Below are 16397 nucleotides of genomic sequence, written 5' to 3'. Positions count from 1 at the left end.
TTCACTGATCCCAACTGTTCCAGGAGGGTCCCAGACCCCACAACGCTACAGAACAGCCTTTCAGGGGGGCTGTAGGGGGAAGGAGGAATCAGCCAAAATGACCGCCCCTCTTCTTCCAGCAGGGATCCCCTGTAAGCAAAATTCTGCTCACGGGATCTCTGGGCCCAAGCTTAAACATCAAAGCCACACATACATAGTGGGAGGCTGAAAATCAAGTTGGAATTGTCACCATTCAGACTAGTTCCATAAGGACCTTGTTACAGGGCGATGCCAAAAATTGCATTGGAACAGGAGCAACAGATATATAAAACAAATTCACCTTCAGGCTAGCATAGCCTACAATGATTCCCACTCCCCGGTGCCTTTTCCATAATTTTAGAGGCCTCATGCTGCTAGAAGCCTAATCTTTGGTCTTGTCTTTGATCTGGATCATTTGCTTTATGATGCTGTAAATTTGGCTACGTTGGAAATAAACTGCTTCAGATTTCCTCGCACCCCCAAGCTGAATGGGTGTGGAAGTTTATCTTTAAAATGTTTTTTGCATGCCCTTTGGTTCTTGGTATATTATTTTAACACTTCTTTTCGTTCACAGACTACTTTGTCTAACATACACACTCGCACACCACCGAGCCTGATTGCTGTTCTATATGTAACCTTGCAAGTGGATTGATAACTTGGGCTTGCCCATACAGCTTTTATGTGGTATATTATAGCTGCATAACAGGGGATAGGCAACTTTGGTCAGAATTTCTTATTCCCAACTTGAAGTCTGGGGCTGGTTGATACATCTGTGCTGAACACGAATCTCACCTCCCCTGGACTGGCCAGTTTCAGAGGATATACAGATGAAGGGGTTGGTGTAGCCAAAGTACTGCTGTTTCCATGTTTGGAATGCCCCTGCTTCAATGGAAAATAAGTAATGCTTGATTTGGGGACTCCATTCTCATGCTTCAAAATGAAGAATGCATAGCATAACTAGCTCATGGGCATAGTGACCTTCTTCTCATAGTAATAGATCTTCTCAATAGTAATAGATTGGTGGGATATTGTCAGGTGTGCAGTTCCCCTGTGTTTGATATCACGCGCCAGAGCTCCTAAGGAAAAGCTTTATCCTTTAAGTGCCTGTTTGACAAAGCAAGAAGGATCCTCAGTTCTGGAGAGATCCAAAGATGTAAACTGCTGCACCTACGCATTTATTCCAAGAACTGGAAACCAAGCTGAGAGTTAGACGTCAGTGGCAATTAGTACACAATTGGGCACATCTCTCTGAAATCTGTATGGAGTCTCTCAACTATTAGGTGTTTCACAAAGGATGGGCATTTTGGAGGAATGTAATACTATACCCCCAGTAATTGGGTGCCATCGCAATGGCTCAGTAATTTATTTAGGTCAATGTATTGGTAGAGCATGGGGTTTACTGGTGTGTATTTAAAAATAAACAAACAATAAAATGGCAGTCTATTTTTTAAAAAAGGATTGACAGTTCTCAAAACTAAAGATCTAAATGCATATGTCTATTTATCCTACTGTATATCTGCAAAGCACCTGATTTATAAACACTTCAATTTTAATTAAGTGACCAAGTACATAAGTACATCAGAAACAGGAAACCAAAGTTTCTCTTTAGCATAACAGTAGTGGTCTTTTATTAAAGGTTCACAGCCTCCAGATTTTGCTGGGCTACCACTCCCACAGTTGATTAAAGGTTCACAGCCTCCAGATTTTGCTGGGCTACCACTCCCATCAACCCCAGCCAGCAGGGCAAGCAGTCAGGAATGATAAGAGTTGTAATCGAGCAACATCTGGAGGGCCGCAGGTTCCCCACGCATTATTTAGATTAGCCATACATGTATTCAGCTTGCATTTCGATGCATATCTATAACTATTTTGCACTTCCTGAACCAAGATGCAGCTGCCCTCGAGATCTACACTTCTCAGAATTTTGTAAAGTGGTTCTCCACCCAAAAAATGTGCACAAAATACATATATCAATGAAAATAACATTCCAAGCCGCATTGTGGTAGAGGAAGTTGCTTGCGAAAATGTGTATATTAGGCAAATTTATCTACAAAGACTGCACATATTAGAAGAAATGCATATGAAAATGCATATTTTTAATGTAGGCTTTAAAGAAACACTTGCTAATGGGTGCAGAAATGGGGCAAACTGAACCGAAAGTTGGGAAACTGAGAGAAACTGAAATTGACAAATTTGTCCATCCCTAATAGCAAGCAGTTACTATCTTCTATGAAGCATTTTGTTCTATGAGAGAAGGGCGGAGGGAACTTATCTTCTAAGACCATGCCTGCCACCTGGAATTTGTATTAAAATAATTAACAGCCTTTGAAAGGAAAGAAAAAGTGTTTCCCACTTAATGGGGGGCACCTTTTGAATTGATTGAATGATTAATTAATTGGTTGATTAATTATCGACTAAGACTTACAGTATGCAGACCTAAAAGGTAAAGGTAAAGGTACCCCTGCCTGTACGGGCCAGTCTTGACAGACTCTGGGGTTGTGCGCCCATCTCACTTAAGAGGCCAGGGGCCAGCGCTGTCTGGAGACACTTCCGGGTCACGTGGCCAGCGTGACATCGCTGCTCTGGCCAGAGCCAGAGCCAGAGCCAGAGCCGCACACGGAAACGCCGTTTACCTTCCCGCTGGTAAGCGGTCCCTATTTATCTACTTGCACCCGGAGGTGCTTTCGAACTGCTAGGTTGGCAGGCGCTGGGACCGAGCAGCGGGAGCGCACCCCGCCGCAGGGATTCGAACCGCCGACATTTCGATCGGCAAGCCCTAGGCGCTGAGGCTTTAACCCACAGCGCCACCTGCAGACCTACCTGACAGTAAACCCCACTGATCACAATAGGTCGTACTTCTCTGCAAACATGCAGAGAATGTAAACATTTCAACCCTAATTCTTACTCTAGACAGAATACATGCCAATAGATATCCAGTGGGTTCTCTTAACTATCTTATGGGGTGCTTATGCCTAGTTCTCACTGAAATTTCAATCCATTAAGTTTTCAGATGGGGACTCATGGGACTGAATGTTCTTTCATACAACCTACCCCCTCCTCCCCAAAGAAATCCTCAACCCTCCACATAGAAAACTAGCCTGTCAGAAAGAAGGCTTGGCTAGATTAGACCCCTTCTCCTTGTAATCTAGCTTTCTAAGTGCATGAATTTACTAATATTTTGTACAGAAAGACATTGAATTGTTGGAGCTCCCAGCTCCCCAGAAGTCTGAAGTGGGGCAGTCCAGATGCAGGTGTACCACCTAATGAGAAATTAGGCCTGCATTTTAAATTGTTTCCCCTGGTGTTCTCAGGGAGCCCCTTGTCTGTGTCCGGACCCTAGCAAGGGCCCTCCCTGCTTTGCGAACTGCTGGAGTCAGCCATGTACCACCTACCTTTCAGCACAATTCAATAGTTCTCCCTCCACAGGAACAATCATTAACTGTATTCATACTATATTCCCCTCCTTCCACAGTGGCAAGAAAAATGTTGCTGGATCTCCCGAAAACAGGTAATGTGTTTTTGTAGACTTGACTCCCCTGTTTATTACAGATGCTTTCCCTCGGACACAGAATGGTCACACCCAGCAAATAGTTATCCTGCTCATCAGTGGGTTGAAGCCCTCTTAACCTTATCCTAGATTTGGGGTTATTTGATTTATGAACTGTTTGAACAGATTAGAATACATGTTTATAGTGGATAAAAAGGGGTATCTGCACTGTGAAACTGTCCTCTAGAAAGAGATTGGTCTTGGTTTCAATCAGGATAGATGTTAACCTTTCAAATGTAAATTCACTGGAATTATGCACCATTTTATTTAGAAGTGTTTTTAGTTACATTTCCCCCCCTAAAACTTTCTGGTCAAGTAACAGAATGGTTCTTCTCTTGTGCTTTCATTCTAAATTTCTCTTTGAAAATTTCACAGCTGAATTAGGAGGAGGACACATAATAGGGCTGTTTGCAAGTCACACCCATTTCCCTGTTTATTTATTTATTTTGTACTATACAGCACATGTTACTGCTGAAATATGGTTGGTTCAGCTATCACTGTGCAGCTGGCCTGTGTTCACCATGTATCTCCTCCATTCATGACTCACTGTTTTGCTTTATAACTTAAATCTCTTGCTTTTCAGTATTTGGACCTCCCATTTTACCTGACAGTTAAAGAAAGTTATAACAAGTTTCTAGATTTCTCAGTTCTCTGAAGACACTCCTAGGCTGAGTTGGATCCATAAGTGCATCTCTGCAAGCAAAGAGCATCTTCAGCTCAAGTTCTGTTTTAACGCCTTGCACAAGAAAATTAAAACCAAATCCATATATATGGATTTGCTTTTAATTAATGTTCTTACTTAATAGACAAACATAAACAGTAAACTCACCAAATTAATAAAATGACAATTGCAAACAAAAGAAGATATATTAAAAACAATCAAACAAAATACCAAAAACATACATACAACTACAAATCCATAAGTTCTTACGTACAGACTTATGTCACCATATTCTTTAATCCTAATTCCTTTTCTTCTCCAACAGACTTCCATCTTCCTCTAAGCGCGTCTATTTTATCTGTTTGTTAAACTGCTCCTTTCATCCTTTCTTTATTTCTCCTATTTTCCACATACTATGTTAATAAGCCATATTGTGGTTTGCAAAAATTAATCAAAGCAAATCCAAGTTTTTACTTGGGGACACTGGTTTTTTTACATAATCTCTATAGATTCCCCATTTCTTTTGGAATTTTTGGTTAGGTTGTCTCCTAATTGCATCCGTCATTTTTGCCAACTCGAGATATTCAAATAGCTTATCCTGGCATTCCTTTTTTGTTGGTACTATTTCACTTTTCTGACTCCAAGCTAATAATAGTCTAGCTGCCGTTGTGGCATATAAAAATATTCTCTTTTTTTCATTCCACCTATTATTATTTTCCTGTTCACACAATAAATTGTCCAGGAGTTTGCACAACTTCATGAGCAAGTGGAAGCATGAGAACTGCTATAGAATCTACCCATTTAAGCACTACAGTATGTGCACTCTTGGGCAAGGGATTGTAAAACAAAGCTAGTGGTTATTTTCTTTCTCTTCCCAGTAGTAGAATGTATTTACCATGGAAATATGGCATATTTTCAGATGCTTTTGAATCTATGATGTCAACAAAAATGTCAAAAAAACCACACTCTTCATTATGAAATCCAGGATTTTTATTTTGGCACCTAATATTATATCTTGGCAATTAATTATTATTATTATTATTATTATTATTATTATTATTATTATTATTACTATTTTCCCATTTTAAGGAGCAACTCGTTGCGCTCTCTCTCACAAAAGCCTTTGAAATTCGGAAGACTTTTATGGGAATTATGCCGGGTGGGTTGTATCCTTGAATGCTCTTCTTTAACACATGGGAAATAGTGACCCTGAGGCAGCTCTACTCCCATGCAACTAGTTCTGCATAAAAACTAGTGGCCCCAAATGCGGATGTGAGTCCACATCAAAAGTTGCATCCTGTCATTCCAGCGGGACCTGGATGACCAGTGCAATATGGTTGTGCATTGAGATGCACACTGCACCTGCCTTGCCTGTACACACGGCAGTCTGCTTCTGTGTGCATCTCCTCCCTGCTACATGAGAGCTTTACAACGGGATGCAAAAATGTTTCAAAGCATTGCATCCTACAGTAGATTTACATAGTAGCCATGTAGATCTATGTCCTTTAAATGCCAGCTCCTTGTTTGGCCTGATTCCAACCCCTTCCCTTCCCAGCCAAGGTCTTGGTTGTTCTTTAAGTTGGAGATGATGCGATTCCCCACCCAATGACCTCTCTTATGCACATGCACCCTTGTAATCTCTGTTGCCCAGCGCTGCAGGTACTGCTCATGATGCACAGTATGCGACGTCAAGTGTTTGGCATTGCCCTAAGTCCTGCAGCACAGATGCCAACACTGACAGAGCTAGAGCAATGGCCTCCAAAGGGTCCGTGAGATTTGGGACTGGTACAAGTCAGAGGGAAGCCAGCTGCCACAGTGCTGGCCAGACAGTCCCTCCTGCTTTCTCCAGTAACCAAAGGTACACTGCACCATGCAACTTCATAACTGACCTGGTTTGGATCTTTGCTTTGGGTTTTGTAATAACCTCTTCTAACTTCTAATGGAACATTCCAATATTTAAAGACTCTCTATACCAGCAGTTCTCAACCTGTGGGTCCCCAGATGTTGTTGGACTACAACTCCCATCATCCCTGAGCTCTGGCCTTGCTAGCTAGGGATGATTAGAGTTGTAGTCCAACAACATCTGGGGACCAACAGGTTGAGAAAGGCTGCTCTATACAGTCTACACACACACACACACACACACAGAGAGAGAGAGAGAGTATTTAATATGAGACATTAAATGTTACATCTTACCTCACTGTTAGATAATTGTCTGTAATAAATGATTACAGCAGCTTCACGTCTCCAGATTATTGCACAATAACTAATTCCGGGCTGCTCCTGTAGGCCAATCAGGTTGCGGATTCACCTCCTCCAGAAACCTGATTGGCTGCTCCTGCAAGCCAATCAGATCACTGATTCACTTCCACCTGGAGCTGGATTGGGTGGCTCCTGCAGACGAATCAGACTGCTGCATTCTGGATCCTATTGTTCTAGGATTCAGCTCAGTACATAAAAGTTTCATTTGTGCAGAGGGATACACAATCAGATTTCTTCACTGAAATGAATAGAGTTCCCATGACTGGGAACCAGGTGTGTATTATCATTCCCACACTTGCAAGAAATTACTGAATTTGAGTAAAGAAAAAAAATCTCTGCATCAGGGTTGGCTAACATGTGGCACTCAAAATATTGCTGAACTACAGTTCCCATTATCCTGATTATTGGCTAATCCTGGCTGTGGCTAATGGGAGTTGGAGCCCACTACAGCTAGAGAGCCACAAGTTAGCCACCCCTGGAGAAATATCAATTTATTTAATTAAATGATTGCCTAAATTGCTTGCCATCCGTATTTAGTCAAGCTGCAATTTGTTTTAGTTCAAGCTTCTTGCTACTTGTGCTTTGGAGTAAATCCTACTAAAATTAGTGGGGCCTCCAGGGACACATTGAACTGAACTGTAAAGATCAAAAACATTTCCATATTAGTTTCCAAACTATGTTCATTTCCGTCCAAGTTCCCATTCAATACACAGCTTGCAACTTTTACCAGGTTTAAATTTTTACTTGAGAACTAGGCGCAAGTATACATTTGTGCATTTCCTAACAGAGAATAACCACAGATGTCCATCATGTGTTCTTTTGCAAGACCACACATGATGACTGGTCATTCTTCTCCATATTACCAGTGTGTTCCCTACTTTGTGCTTAAAAGCTTCAGCGTGGGTTTTGTGGGTTTTAAACACAGTTTTTTTAAAAAAAATCACCATCTTAACGTGTGCTGGACTGTGCAATTCTGTATGAGAAGGCATCAAGCCTGCCGACAAGTTGTGTGTGTCTGTATTTTCACCTGTATGGCGCTGTCCTGCTATGTGTTGTATGTTAAGAAACTTGGATTTCCTCTGAAGTTCCCCTTCTAAATATGGGATTTAATAGAAGCTGGTGGAATAGGAAGAACAATCAAGAGGATTTGGCTGGTTCACTCATGCATGTGCTTTACACTACATCTCACCACTTGTTTCCGCAACACTCGATGGCTTGCAGTTGACCATGTGAATGGATTCCAACAAAAAGTAAGGAGAGCCCACTGGGTCAGTCCAGCATCCTGTTCTCACAGTGGCCAACCAGCTGCCTTTGGGAAACCCACAAGCAGGATCTGAGCCCAATAACACTCCACACACCCCCACCATTTCAGGCTACTCGTGTTCAGATGCGTCACTGCCTCCACTGTGGACTATTGTGTTGGAAGGAAGGTTTTGTGGTTTTGAATGTTCATTCTGCATTTTAACTCTGAGATGGCTCATTCACACACGTAGGCCATCCATTCATGTTGCCGTTATCACCACAATTGATGCGCATGTATGAACCAGCCAATCTACAGGCAGAAGCTAACATGAAAACATCCAATGGCCTGATGTAAGGTTTTCTTGTGCAACTGTCACATAATGTGATAGTAGGCTGCTTTTGAAGGCCAGTACAAATGTTTGGGTCTGTTGTGAAGTATAAGATACAAATTTTTTGCATAGTGTTCTGTATAATATCTAATGGCTCATATGAATTCTGGTACAACAGTAATAATTCTAAAACTACATGAAGGGCTGTCAAAGCAGCATTTTCACACTGTTTTATATATGTATGTTGATAACTTACCGTACTGATGATCCTGATAGCATCTTTCAAAGCTCAACAAGGTATAGAGTTTCAATTCTGTCCATGTGTGGGCGCTTAGAATCCAGATAGAATCCACAAAACATCCGTGCCCTGCATCTCTAAAACTTTTGTTAAGAACGGCATGGTGTACATTTGACATAGAAATACTGGGTAAGAGAGAGGGATTGTCCTTTGTGTGAAACAGGGAAAGGAGACTTGGTAAATAACTTACTTGATTCCCCCCCCCCCTGCAGCTTTTTTTGTTCACCTTCGCTGGAACACACTCCTGCAATTAATAAATGTTTCATACATAAAGTAATCATTTGATACAGCTAACTGGGATATATAGAAATGAAGTCAATGTATATGCTCATTCAGTTTATCCTTCATTCAGAGAGTGTTGTAATCTCTAGGAATGATATCTCAACACCTTTAAAACTCTTCAAGTCTCTTAAAACAAAACAAAAACCCAATTTTCCTCCCTTCTTCTCTTCCTCCTCCTCTCTATCTCTGTTCCCCCTCCTTTTTCTTCCAACTCCTCATTTTATTGTTTATTCCACCCCCCAATAGCCCTTCAAGACTAATCATTTTGGTTAAGTGCAACCAACTGCTCTAAACCACCTTAGTTTATCGTCATAGTTTGCCCTCATGATCATTAACTATGACTTGGTTTGCATAAGTTTACTATCATCTAATGCTGATCAAGGAAGCTGGGATTTGTGGTCCTATAACATTTGGAGGGTCACAGGTTCCCCATCCCTGGTCGATATGTTTACACACAACTGATGCCCGTGATATTCTTCTACCCAATTGTCTGGCATATATACTTTTGTATTTTCCATACAAACCAATAAGATGGAATAGCAACTCCTGTTATTTTAGGAGGGTACCCATAACATCTGTGAAGTAGAATATAATGTGTGGCGCTTTAGAATAGTGGGGTTTTGGTGGGCAGAACAGCTTAGAGGGGAGTCAAACTTTGAAATATCTGTGAACAGGCAAAAATACACGCTAATGATTCAAACCAGAAAAGGTTGCATAAGATACATCAAGAGAGCTTTCAATGGGAAGATCAGTAATGGCAGACAAGGAAGCCTGGCCATTGGCGAGGTTCTAGAGCTAGCAAACAGGCAGGATGAGAAAGTCAAGGGACCACTAATTGGATTTTTGTACCTTCAGAAAACCATGTTTCTGTCAAAGTTCAGGAGAACCTGCTCATATCTCCTCAGGCTCTCTCAGGGCTTAAACAATCATTAGAACACTGCAAAAGGAACTCTGTGGATCTGTTGTCGTAAATCCTGCTTATTAATGGCACTCCTGTAATCTAGATTGTGGGGAAGCGGTCAGATCCTGGCACAGGAGTGTTTTTGCTGGTCACAAGCTGAACAAGGCCAGGTCCCGATGCCAGCACAAGGGCACCAGATCGCCGATGTTGGGGTTTGATGTGGTGCATCACAGCACTATGCAACCGGACTGTATGAACTGAATCAGGAAAATCAGATGTTGATTCTTGTTAGGCTACACCATTCAGACTGCAGGTGGAGAATCACATTTGAATGCTCACCCACCCCCATGTAACAATAAAACTCCCTGCATATAGAAAATGAGCATGTCAGGAGATGGCTGAGATAGAACCCTTCATAGTGCCATAACAGGCTCACATAAGCAATGAGTGCAGTTCCACAAAGGGAGACCACCATGTGCGAACTCTGCCTCTTGAAGGGTGTTTGCTAGTGGAGGGAGTCTGCATAGGCTGTAAAGTTCTGCTGAGGGCAAGGGGGCTTCCACTTTACATCACAGGGCTCATTCACACAATTCTCCATGTAATTATATTTGCATATTCATAACTATGTAGACTTAAGAAAGGTTTGTGTGAACTGTGAAATATACTCTGAGTCGAGAATGGATTTCATGTTCTTTATTCAGCTCATAGTGGTGAGGAGGAATGAATTTGCCCCCAAAATATCTGCTTTATATAAATTATTTACACAATGGGCTGCACGTGATTGGCTAATTCCGGGATTCTCCTGTAGGCCAATCAGGTTGTGGATTCACTTCCACCTGGAGCTGGATTGGGTGGCTCCTGCGGACCAATCATACTGCTGCATTGTTCTAAGACCAATAAGACTGCTGCATTCTGAATCCTATTGTTCTAGGACCAATCAGACTGCTGCATTTTGGATCCTATTGTTCTAGGACCAATCAGACTGCTGCATTTTGGATCCTATTCAACTCAGTACATAACAAACTGGTTGATACACGTATGAAGCAGTAACCAATTCGGTGATAGCCCAAGTGGGGGAAAGGGTATTTAGGGAGATGCACTTGTTGTGTGGGGCCTATATCCACCTGGCAACACATGTATCTGTCTGTGGTTCTATCGGAGTTAGGAGCAGAGGTGAAGGAAGGAAGAGTTTTTGAATTTGCTCCAGCTCTAACCTATCTGTGCATATAGAAGTACCCGCCCCCCTTTGCACATGTTAGCTGCTTTCAACAGCTTGCTAAAGTTTTGTACTCCGTGTTTCCTCCCAAACAGGGGCACCAACTATAGTGGGCAAAAGGGGCTTCAGCCCCCTCAATATTTTTGGACAGGGGGCCGAGCCCACCCACCCCCCATTATTGAGGGGGCTGCCACCCCCTGCCTCCAATGGGCAAGTGCTGGCTCACCAGATGGGGGGCACCAAGGGCAATTTTCACCCTCTCTGCTCCTTGCCACCAATGGGCTGGCCTGCTGGGTGGGGGCGGGACAGGTCACATGACGCCCGGCCCCCTCAATGTGGGAGGCAGCAAGTTGGTGCCCCTGCTCCCAAGAGCTTTTGTAGCCAGGCCTACAAGGATGCAGAATTGGTGTTGGCCCCAGAAAACCCTTTTGATGATCCCATCCCCGATATTGTCTTCGCGTTTTTCCCAGCAAAGGTGGCTGCTGATCCATCCCATGTGCACCGCCCAGTTCACACTAACCTTTTTTACCCCCCCCCCATACTGAAATTCGGCTGTGGGACCCAGTCCAATGAGAACGCCGAATCATTTCGCCTCAGCTCTAACTGTGGCCGAAGCTTAACAAGCATCCTAAATACTGTGATTTTTTAAGTCGTGCTTCAAAATTACCTGACAGTAATTTTGCCTGCCTCTTTGTATGTATGTATGTACCTTTCGGGCCCGAGCAAAACAGGTCTTGGCTTTGTTAGAAGAAAAAATAGCTTGCAGCTTTTAAAGACGCAACCTTGTTTTATCCCATTTAACTTTGATCAGTACCCCTGTTGAGCATGCGCCAGTGTCTACCAGCTGCGCCCCTTCTGCTGTGCTGCCTGCTTCAGCCAATCAGCCCTCTGCTGCCGCTCACAGTGCTGCTCATCAGATGACCCTGCCGTCAGCCGCGGCCACTTCCATGGTGCACGACTCCATCTCGTCTTCTTGCCAAAGGTAATACTTTGTGCCTGTTTGCTTCACCTGTTGGCTTAGATGTGTGTAACATGGTTGGGAAGAGAATGAGGGGAGGAGTGGGAGAAGAGAGGAAGAAAACGGAGGATACTGGGGGGGAGATAACTATTTACCAAATTATCTGTAAGATTTATGAAGTGCTTAAATCAAAGCGCATTCTGAGCAGAGTACGTAATAAAACTGTAGATGAAACACATTTTAAATCCACAAAACGGATTAAAAATATATACCCAGAACGATCATCAAAAAACACACAGATAAAATCAGTAAAACCAAAACAGGTAACTAAATTACCTTATTTTCTGCTCTATAAGACACACCAGACCATAAGATGCACCTAGTTTTTGGAGGAGGAAAACAAGAAAAAAAATATTCTGAATCCCAGAAGCCAGAACAGCAAGAGGGATTACTGCGCAGCAATCCCTCTTGCTGTTCTGGCTTCTGGGATAGCCGCACAGCCTGCATTTGCTCCATAAGACGCACACACATTTCCCCTTACTTTTTAGGAGGGGGGAAAGTATGTCTTATAGAGCAAAAAATACAGTATATTGTCTGTGTAGGACAGGCCTCGTTGGCTTGGCATAGACATTTCTGTGAGCAAGGAAAAATTATTTGAAAGCAATTTAGATCCAGAACAACAAAACAAATCAGAGGGGCTTGAAATTCTCTTTCTCCCCAAGTTCAGCAGATGCTGTGGGAAAACACAGAGCTGGAGAAAATAAGTGGGCACTGACCCATTAAGTAACCAAGACAGGAGATTTTTGTAAAAGTGGAATATAATTAATAAATCCATTTGGGGTTTTTTTTTTAATAAAAAAATTGTAACTTCAGTGTTATCTGCTTCCAAGGCAGATAACTGAAATAACAGCAACTGGTGAGGTATAAGGGATATATTGCATGGCAGTTCCAGCAAGAAATTGTTAATTTAAAAGCAGCTGGTGCCTACGAGGATTGTGAATATGTATGTTTTTCACTTTAGCCTGGCAAAGGGATAGTGCTCAGGTAGTGTTCACAGCAAACCTAAGAGAAAAGGGCTGCAGCTCAGTAGCACAGCATCTGGCTTGCATGAAGAAGGTCTCAGATTCATTCCATAAGTGGGGTTTGACATGTCCCCTTTCTGAAATCCTGGAGATGTTTCAGTCAGTGTAAACAAAACTGATCTAGATGGACCAATGGCCTGACTCGGTAGGAAGCAGCACCTGTACTAAGCATGAAACACCATTCCACACACAGAACTTCCCTTCCGGCCTTCTCTTCCACCTGCTGTATCAAGCAGGACTTCAGCCGGGTCTGGCCACAAACAGGGGGAAACAATGTACTCGCCAGGTGGGAGGTGCAGGAGAAGACCTGACCATGTTGCTTGGCCTGCCCCACATTCACCACAAGCACATTTTGAGTCTGGATGGAAAAGAATCTGTCTCACGCCACACACCAAAGGCCGTGTCAACTACTTTCTAATAAAGTTCTCCTGTCCTGTTGATCTCACACCTGACATCTGGATCCTGCTCCCCTGTTGCACAGTAAGGGAACAGCCATGATATGTCCTGAGCCATAAGAGCAGTGCTTCACAAACCTGGATTTCCAGCTGTTTAGGACTACAGTTCCCATCATCCCTTGTCCTGCTAGCTAGGGATGGTGGGCGTTGTAGTCCAAAAACAACTAGAAACCCAAGTTTGGGAAACACTGCATTCGAGTGTTTCAGAGAGCCAAATAATAGCGCTGTAGCAGCTAGGGCCTTTCTCTAGTTGAATCATTCATAATCATTCTAATCTTGACCCCACATGTACTCTTTTTTTCCCTTTTTTTCAGGCGTTCAGTCATAGTAACAAAGCAATACTTTTGTCTTCTGAAATTTACTGAAAGTTGATATTAAACAGCAGTGCTTTTTTCTGGGGGGACGCAGGGGTATGCATACCCCTAAACGTTTTGTGAATCTTTGCACTTTTGTTCATTTACTGTATTTATTTTTCCCAATTTGAACTATAAAATGGTGATTTTCTTGAGTCAAAATGAGAGTGCCCCTAAACATTTTTTTTTTTTGGGGGGGGGGGGAGCACTGCTTAACAATCCCGAAACAGAAAAATGAGAACACCCATGTGGGCTAATAATCAATTGGCTTTAAATGCAAGGCTTTATTGTACTTCCTGAGATTGAGTGTACTAAATAGGTTTTGACTCAACATCAGTTAAACATACTCCTGTGGAAAGGGAATCATGAATTTAAGAGACTTTAATCTTTTTTTACAATATTGACATCCTTAACAAACCTTGCGCTTATTTTTTTTTTACCTGGAAACCATGCACAGTCAGACTTGCCCAGTTCTCTCAGATTATTCCAAATTTCAAACCTATTTTCCATTGCATTAAAAAAAACCCACCAACTTTTGTCTTTTTTTAATTTAGCGTCAGTCACCATTCTTCTACTTCCATCACCTGCCAGTCCAAAAAGAGGTATAAAGTGCGCCTTTGTGCAGATCCTAATCAATTAGGTCGCTGCTTTCCGTTTGCCAGTTGATGGTTAGCAAAGCATTAATCGAAATAATTTTCTCATTCTCAGCAGTGGTTTTCCTTTTCTCTGACAACTAATAGTTTCCAACCGTACATGCTGTCTAAACCTGCTGCAATCTGCCGCAGATGTAATCACAGTTGCTTTCAGTGTTGCTGAGCTGTTCTTTGAAACTGTCACCAGTATCTAAACTGTTCTCTTCAAAAAAAACAACCACAGTCCCTCATCAACATTTTAACTTTCTCCAGCAGAAATGCCAACTGATACCTTCCTACAGCTGACCTAACTTTGCTAAAAAACCTTTTATATTAATGAAGCAGTGGGCTTTTCTCTCTCTCTCTCTCGCTCTCTCTCTCTTTCAGGAGCCTCTTCGTCACTGCAGATTCTAACCCGCATTCCTATTTTGGCTGTATTGCTGGATGTTATCTTTTTTATTATATGAATTGTGATGCTGGGAGTTTTTGTCTTTGTATAACACTGTTTTTCTCCCTTTTAAATTTTCTTGAGGAAATGTACATTTCCTATATAAACAGTGCAGTCGTACCTTGGAAGTCGAACGGAATCCATTCCGGAAGACCATTTGACTTCCAAAACGTTTGAAAACCAAAGTGTGGCTTCTGAATGGCTGCAGGAAGCCATGGAAGCCCCGTCGGACGTTTGGCTTTGAAAAATAGTTCGCAAACTGGAACAGTAACTTCCGGGTTTGCGAAGTTCAGGAGCCAAAACGTTTGGGAACTAAGCTGTTTGACTTCCAAGGTACGACTGTACACTGTGACCTAATTTATTACACTAAAAATATTTTTTTTAAAAAAAATCACACTATGTAATTAAGCAATATATGACACCCTTACAGCTTCGAGGATGGGTTTTTTGTGTTTTTTTTTAAATGAACCTACTTACCTGTGGAGATTGGGTTGTGTAACAAACTGCCCTTTTGGCCTCTGTCTGGACAACTAAATGGCCCTGGCAGTGACTACAGAAGCTGCCCACCTTTATTTCATACTAAGTGCAATATCTTGTTAGTTGTTGATCTGAAGTCTGTCAGGTACTGCTTCCGATCCAGTTGCCACCCCACCCCCACCCCACCCCGGTGAAAAAAGAGAGGATAGCCTTGTCTCTTGGTCAGAAACATCCTTTACTTCCACTTTGAAAGGGAGCCTCCCAATGTCTTCAATCTGAGCAAAGTGCAACTGCAGCAGGATGTAGCCTGACATTCCCTGACCAAACTACTAAAGTGGGGTGCAGCCTAAATGGCCTCCGTCCAGTATACCTGAAGGAGCATCTCCACCCACATCATTCAGTCCGGCACTGAGGTCCAGCTCCGAGGGCCTTCTGGCGGTTCCCTCACTGCAAGAAGGGAACCAGGCAGAGGGCCTTCTCAGTAGTGGCATCCACCCTGTGGAACGCCGTCCCATCAGATGTCAAGGAAATAAACAACTGACATTTAGAAGACATCTGAAGGCAGCCCTGTATAGGGAAGTTTGTAATGTTTGATACTTTATCGTGCTTTTAATATTCTGTTGGGAGCCTCCCAGAGCAGCTGGGGAAACCCAGCCAGATAGGTATGGTATTAATAATAATAATAATAATAACAAAAACAACAACAACAACAATTCGACACCAGGAAGGAGATGGCTAGTCTAGATCTGCCTTGGTGGCTTCACTGTTCCCACTGAAATGAGTTCAGTTGAAATGGCTCCCCCCACTCCACTTTAAGAAACTCTATTGTAACTACTTTAAATCACCGTCTCCCGTGTGCACCATACGTGACATTTCCATGTCAGTGAACCGGCAAGAACAGTCACAAGGCAAGCTCAGTTGGTAGAGCATGAGACTCTCAATGTCAGGGTCATGGGTCTGAGCCCCACATTGGCCAAAAGATTCCTGCATTGCAGGGGTTGGACTAGATGACCGTTTGGGTCCCTTCCAACTCTACGATTCTATGAAATGCACCCCACCTTTACCCATCTTCCCTGGAATCTGAAGCAATGAACCATTTTCCCTATTGAAATCTCACCTTTTTCTATGGGACTAGCCATATTAGCACCCCTAAGAGTTCTCCAATGTAATGTTTTGCAGATGTGCTAAGAGCAACCTAATGCCTCTCCTTTATTAAATATGTTTTCAACCCAGTCT

At 42.6% G+C, this 16397-nt stretch overlaps 1 protein-coding gene across 18 annotated transcripts in view; it reads left to right on the top strand.

Annotated features, from left to right (window-relative positions):
- LDB3 (LIM domain binding 3) overlaps window positions 1-16397 on the top strand; it is a 150176-nt gene that overhangs the window by 110523 nt on the left and 23256 nt on the right. For 6 of the 18 annotated variants that reach the window (XM_079975642.1, XM_079975640.1, XM_079975647.1 and 3 more), the window contains 4 exons: window positions 3491-3526; window positions 5878-6084; window positions 11568-11738; window positions 14159-14206. The exons of 1 other annotated variant lie outside the window; for it this stretch is intronic. In XM_079975642.1, the coding sequence (XP_079831768.1) occupies window positions 3491-3526; window positions 5878-6084; window positions 11568-11738; window positions 14159-14206 (462 nt within the window). Of the gene's footprint in view, window positions 1-3490; window positions 3527-5877; window positions 6085-7981; window positions 8046-11567; window positions 11739-14158; window positions 14207-16397 lie in introns of those variants that run through there. 11 more of the 18 variants (XM_079975634.1, XM_079975636.1, XM_079975631.1 and 8 more) reach the window with 8 other exon arrangements.

Source organism: Podarcis cretensis, assembly GCF_951804945.1.
Source record: "Podarcis cretensis genome assembly, chromosome: 5".
Taxonomy (NCBI): Eukaryota; Metazoa; Chordata; class Lepidosauria; order Squamata; family Lacertidae; genus Podarcis; species Podarcis cretensis.
Note: the sequence above shows the minus strand (reverse complement) of the source record. Positions and strands in the feature narration are given on the sequence as shown.